General features: G+C 48.9%; 1 protein-coding gene across 2 annotated transcripts; it reads right to left on the bottom strand.

The window, feature by feature from the left end:
• Nucleotides 1-241: 241 nt before the first annotated feature.
• On the bottom strand, nt 242-5,830 carry cfap91 (cilia and flagella associated protein 91). Of its 2 annotated transcripts, none has more exons than XM_062456019.1 (17): nt 5,641-5,830; nt 5,434-5,510; nt 4,516-4,673; nt 4,348-4,431; nt 3,966-4,022; nt 3,618-3,802; nt 3,330-3,507; nt 3,063-3,220; nt 2,699-2,881; nt 2,295-2,431; nt 2,108-2,221; nt 1,905-1,976; nt 1,656-1,802; nt 1,360-1,581; nt 1,121-1,269; nt 829-920; nt 242-616 (listed from the first exon to the last, which is right to left on the bottom strand). In XM_062456019.1, the coding sequence occupies exons 1-17, from the start codon at nt 5,726-5,728 to the stop codon at nt 408-410; spliced, it is 2,310 nt and encodes a 769-aa protein (XP_062312003.1). In that variant the 5' UTR covers nt 5,729-5,830; the 3' UTR covers nt 242-407. The 2 variants fall into 2 exon arrangements, with proteins under 2 accessions (XP_062312003.1, XP_062312009.1); XM_062456025.1 differs by having other exon boundaries at nt 2,298-2,431.
• Nucleotides 5,831-6,037: the final 207 nt, after the last annotated feature.

The raw sequence follows: 6,037 nt of genomic DNA, 5'->3' as shown, positions 1-6,037 counted from the left end.
TGGGGTCAGAGAAGATTACATACCGATCGCCTAACCTAACACCAGGGCTGCCAACTTTTCCAAAAACCTTGGCGTGAGATTTGGTAGCAACCCCCCCGTTACTGTATACAACGTTAGCTTGGCTACTTGTTTGGCGTTGCCTTTTCAGCGTGAGATATACAGTGTGTGGCGTGAGAGTGTGAGAAATGGTTGAAATGCGTGTCACACGGCGAAACCGTGAAAGTTGGCAGCTCTGTAACACACCATTGTCTTAACGTGCTAAATTATTAACATCCAACACATAAACAAGAATCCCACAGAATAAATGTTATTCTCAATTTAATCCCATGTGCTACATCAACCCTGTAACATCAAGGGGAGACTTAAGCTCCTCCCCGACTTTGAGCAGGAGCTCTCAGTAGGATCTTCTATTTCCCCTCTCTTTTGGCTTCTCTCTCCTGTTCCTCCTGCTGCTGAACCTGGCAGAGCATCTCCTCCAGGAGACGTCGAGAAGCTCGGTCCGAGGAGGAGGGGGGTCGTGGGGTTCCCAGTGGGCCAAGAGGGGCTCCGGAGCTGTCGGAGGCTCTGTGGATGATTTGGTGGGCTGCCTGCAGGTGTCTGCGCTGGCTCTGACGCACTAGCGGGAGAAGAGGATGGTGCAACAAGGGATGGAGGGTGGGAGGGAGAAAAAAAAAAGGGCACAGTTTGAAAGGGTTTGATTCTAGTACAGAGAGGAGGGTAAGAAATAAAGGACTGACTGTGTTGGATTTGATTCTAACGTGTCATCTGTGAGACTAGGGTCTAGTATGACGGGTGGATGTGGGGATACTTCTGCTCCTTTTGTTTCACCTCGATCCATAACGCTCGTCTTTTGGACTTCAGGGATAAGGAAGCTGTACACCAGCTCTGCTACTATCTCTTCTGACTGGAGATTGCTCCTGCTATACACACACATTTTCATTATCAGCGGTAACACAGTAGTATAATATCACCTACCACCTGAACTATGCAACCAACCTTATATAGGGCATTTACATATGCACCGGTGCATCACAGGGATTTCACGACTATATTGTACATCAGTATTTTACTGTCTATCTCTTCCAAGCCAGAATAAAGCTTTTTGAGTGGTCAATCTTACATGTCCTCCAGAGCATGGGCAATGTTGTTGACCTCCTGGGCCTGCCTGCGGATCTCCTCCCTGGCCTGCTCGTCAGCTGTCTGCTCCAGGGTCCCCAGGATAATGTCTTCCAGGTACAGGTCCACCGTCTCCTGATGTACCCTTACCACCTGGGGGGGGGGGGGGGGGGGGGCAGCACTTTAACCTCTCTGGATCTCGCACACTGACACAAACAAATGTAAACGAGCACAGACACACACCTGTCTAAATATCTCGTCCTCCTCCCGTCGTCTGCGCTCCTCCACCTGTCTCCGCCCACTTTCCTCAGCTTCGCGGAGGCGGCGGTCCCTCTCAGCTAATAGCGTGAAGGCGTGGATCCTGCGCTCCTCTTGCAGGCGAATCAGCTCCTTTGAGAGGAAGTCCAGCATGTCCACTAGTTCCGCCCCCGCAACGCCGGCTTGGTAACCCTCCACCGCGGACGCCTGGTGGGGACATTCAGACACATCAGGTGCTGCGGAGTGACTTGTGTCCTCAAATGTGTGTCTACGTGTCTCACCGTGTGTGTGTGCGCGTCCCTCTGCCTCTGCATGGCTAGTGTGAGCTGCATGTCTGCTTTCTGCAGCTCCTGTTCCTCTCTCTGCAGGGCGTGAGTCGTCCTCAGCTCCTGAATCAACTCCAGACGCTTCTCCTTCCCCTCAAACATCTGACACACACACACAGAGCTCACATGAAGCAAACCAAAATGAACAAGGTACCGAACGTCGTTGGTGTACCGATGACAGACACACACACACACACACACAACCTGGTTCTGAATGCTTCTCCCCCTCAGCAGTTTCTGCAGGAAGATGACAGCCAGCTCTCTCTCCTCATCCCCCTACCGAAACATCACAGGAACGCATCACAGACCACCACCCTTTTCAAACTGTGTTAGTAATACTATTAGAGAACAAAGTGTGAATGTGTGTACGTGTGTGTGCATGCATAAGTGAGTAAGTATGGCTGTACATGAGGGGGCTCATCCACCACTGGGGTCTCCGGTCTGGGTGCAGGCTTCTCTGTCTTGAAGAGAAAACGCAGAGGCTTCTTCTCCTCCACCCTTCCCTTCTTCTCCTTCAGAGCCTGAAGGAGTGAGACCAAAGGTCATCTAGTGTGTGTACAGTGTGTGTGTATGTCTGTGTGTGTGCGTACGCACTACCTGGTGTGTCTTCATTAACTCCATCTCTCTGCGTGCCGAGCATTTTAGAAAGCCCTTGCTGGTTTTGGGTTTGGGGGCTTTCACTCTTGGCTCCATCACAGACACAGGAAGTCCTGCCTCCAGCTCCACCAGACCTTTGATTGACAGTCAAGAAGCACAGTAATATTTCCCTATTCTCACAATAACAAAACTGCCGCAACATTATCATCATCATCATCAGTTAGTTAATGTATACAATATTTGGTAGACAGAACAGATCTATTCGTAGATTATTCCAAACTATCTAGTCACACTAGTGTGTGAGGATTTTGGGTTAGTGAGTGGTTTTATTAGTTTAACAGCTGCTCAACCAACATACAGACTATGTGGCCTCACTCTGAATAAAGTGACCTGCTTCCAACCTTCGTAGGTGTCATGGTAGCGGCTCCTGACCACGTGGGATTGGGAGGGACGGTCAAGAAACAGGCCCATACGTGACAGAGGTGCGTATGTCTGGGACGAGTAGTCTGTGTAATCCCTGATGATGTCACGGCACTCCAGCTTCCCCTCCACATTCCTCCTCTTTGCAGTCAGCTTCCTTAATGCTGCAGGGGGGAGTGCGCAGGGAACAACAGGCTTATGAATCTCAAACTCCAACCCCAAATGTTCCTATAAATTGCCAGCCCATCCCCTTTAGTTTCAGGCGGAACTATCTCGATTGAGGCTGATGTGCAGTGACTGGGCATGTTGCTGAAGCGTGGGGAGAGGACAGCTTTTATGACGCACACAGGACGTAGTGGTTGTGTATCTTCTGTAGGTGCGCTTGCTTGTCCGCCTGGAGCTGGGAGTACTTCAGGTCCAGCCTCTGCACCTTGGTCTCCTCCTGCGATTCCTCCCTCTGCTGCAGGAGCTCCATCAGCAGGGCCAGACGCGCCTCCTGCAGCCTGGGGAAGGTGAGGGAGAGCCCGGAGCAGAGGAACCACATCCTTACCACACACTGTACACATGTATTTGACATCCTGTACTCCTTTACGTCGTGCCTCCTTCCCTCACTTCTGTATCTCGTCCTCCCTGAAGGCCCACTCCTTCCTCTCCATCTGGTCCATCATCCTCCTCCTCTTGTCCAGCTGGCCCAGGTCGTTCAGGGGGGGCAGCGTGGCCTCCCAGGCCCTCTTGGCCCGTGCTCGCTCGATCATCTCCACCTCTGCCAAGCCCGCCGGTAGACCCCGCCCTGGAAGAAGGGAACAGTGAGAGGAGGTGAGAGAGACAGAGTACTGAGGCAATATATTGTGTGGTAGAGAGAGACAGAGACAGAGATAGAGAAAGAGACGGATATTGTACCCCAGGTCAGTGTGGCCAGAGTCAGCAGCTCTGGGGGGGCAGTTCCAGGTCGTACCACATACTCAGGAGTATAGGGGTCCGTTTGGGCCTCACTGTCCCTGTAGTCAGTCTGCACCCCCACCGTGCGCTGGACTGGTGTGACTGGCCTCTCAGTACCCTTCTCCTCAGCTGAGTAGGATTTAGCTCTGGGAGGGGAAGGAATGTACATGGTGCCAAACACTGAACACTGATATATATAATGAAAAGCATACAGTAGTCCCTGAAATAGTACAGCAAGGCTAGTATGGTAAGACTGACAGCTGCAAAACAGACAGACGTGACACTGTGGTGACCTTTCTATTCGCTTACTTTGGTAGAGCAAACACCACATCTGATGGGACTTGCTGGGAGAACGGGATCAGTGGGCTGGGGGGTAGAATGTTTGTGAGAGAAAGAAACCATATTAGCAAATAGTTCAGCGGGCACCTGTGGTGCTTTGGTAATCTTACAATGTATGTGAGCAGTGATTACCATTCCAAAGGCATCTGGAACACACATCAGACAGCCACTGCACACTCACAGAAACCTCTAAAAACCAGACTAAAACCAACAACCTGTCATACTTTATGACGTCAACTACGAAGGTTGCTGTATGTGTGGATCATTAGCCATGACCACACTTCCTTAGCAACCAAGAGCATGAGGGCTATGTTGCTCTCTAGAGGTCCCTCTGGCCCTTCACCACACCAACCGTTTAAAGAACTTCCAGCGTTCCGCACCCGTTACACTGCCATGCTCACTCCCCCTGGCATGGAGATGACCACCTGGGAGGGTTCTGTACACACACAAACAGACAACAAAAAGTGAGGGTGTTAGGAGTGTGTGTGTGTGTTTGGGTGGGGTGGGGGTGGGGGGTTACCCAGCCAGCTGCTGCAGTGTCTCCTTGCGTCGCTCTGTGTGCCCTCTCCAGCGGCGGTCGATAAAGGGAGGCACGGGGTCAGTGGTGTCCAGACACAGTGCATAGCGTGGGTAGTGCGGTAGGTGGCTGAACATTGACCCAAATTCGGGAACTCTTCTCTAAGCAAGCAGGCAGGGAACAGAAACGGAGGCAGAAAGCCAGGCCGGGAGATGGATACAGAGAGACACAAAGAAAGATAGGTAATCATTAGGCTAACTATGTTTCATGTGTGCTTTTTTTTTTACGCCAACTCTATGGGCTAAATGAGGAGGAATTGTCAGCAAAGCATACAGAAAGCAATTCTCATTTGACTAAATATAGGTCAATAATAAGTAGCATATGAATTCATATTAAATTCACCCTACCTTCATAACATTTACCAGAGAGTAATTGATTGTGATATGTCGTCCAATGAAGAACCATTTCAAAAACGTAATGTGCATACTGTACATTACTTGGAAGTGAATGGGTAGAGCAGTCAAAGATGAACAGATATGTCAGGAATGTCTACCTGGTTGTGCTGATCACTGAACTAATTGGAGGCTGAAGGAGAAACATGCTTTGTAGTACCTACTGCAGCTGCTCTTACAATGTATGTACTGTTGCATGCAGTATGCACACAATTGGGATATTCTACTTTGTCATATCATTGTGCCTTAAACTTTGACCCTCTTGCTTATACATCCACCACAGTCCATAGCGTCAAATTTAAATATTACATGTTTTACTTTGGAGATACAAAAAAATCTGAAGCGGACCATAGAAACCCGGCCATGGGTCGTACACTACACTGCACACATTCTAAACAGAATTCTTCTAGAATTTCTATAAGTACTAGTAGCTTGCTTTTCTGTTGTTTGACAAGCTAAAATGACTTACCACACGATCCACAGACGCATGTGCCTTGAAACTCGCCCTTGCATGATCGATTTCTCCAGAAACTGTGTACACGGGGTCTGTAGAAACAACCACATTTACGTTGGATATTTAACGCTGGCTATTTGGTTTAGCTATCACTACTGTACAGCTACTGTACTAGGCTAGTAGCACTAGCGTTGTCAGCGTTGTGCAGTGTATGCAACTTACCATACAGGTAGTCGTGCACACGCTGTTGTCTAAAACCTGTATTTCCTTCATTTTGTTTATGAAAGGTGCGAGTAACAGAAAAACTCATTTTCTAGCTAATCTTATACCTCATTAAAATAATCTGGTTAGTTTTGTGTCTTTCAAATTCAACAAGTTCATGGCAGGTCTAGCTCATTCTGTCTTCTGTGGTGTAACACTTCCCGTGTAACCATGGAGATAGTAAACTACCCTCGAAGCTGCTTTTCTCATGTTGGTTATCACAGGGGTGGTCACATTGCGATCAGATGAGACTTTAAAAGAGGCTTTAATTTACAATCCACTCTCGCATTGTACAAAACGCATCCTCAGACTCTCTTTATCGCTATTTCTGCCTTAGCCAGGTGGTAATTCAAAAATG

The sequence above is a fragment of the Osmerus eperlanus genome, chromosome 3 (assembly GCF_963692335.1).
Source record: "Osmerus eperlanus chromosome 3, fOsmEpe2.1, whole genome shotgun sequence".
Taxonomy (NCBI): domain Eukaryota; kingdom Metazoa; phylum Chordata; class Actinopteri; order Osmeriformes; family Osmeridae; genus Osmerus; species Osmerus eperlanus.
Note: the sequence above shows the minus strand (reverse complement) of the source record. Positions and strands in the feature narration are given on the sequence as shown.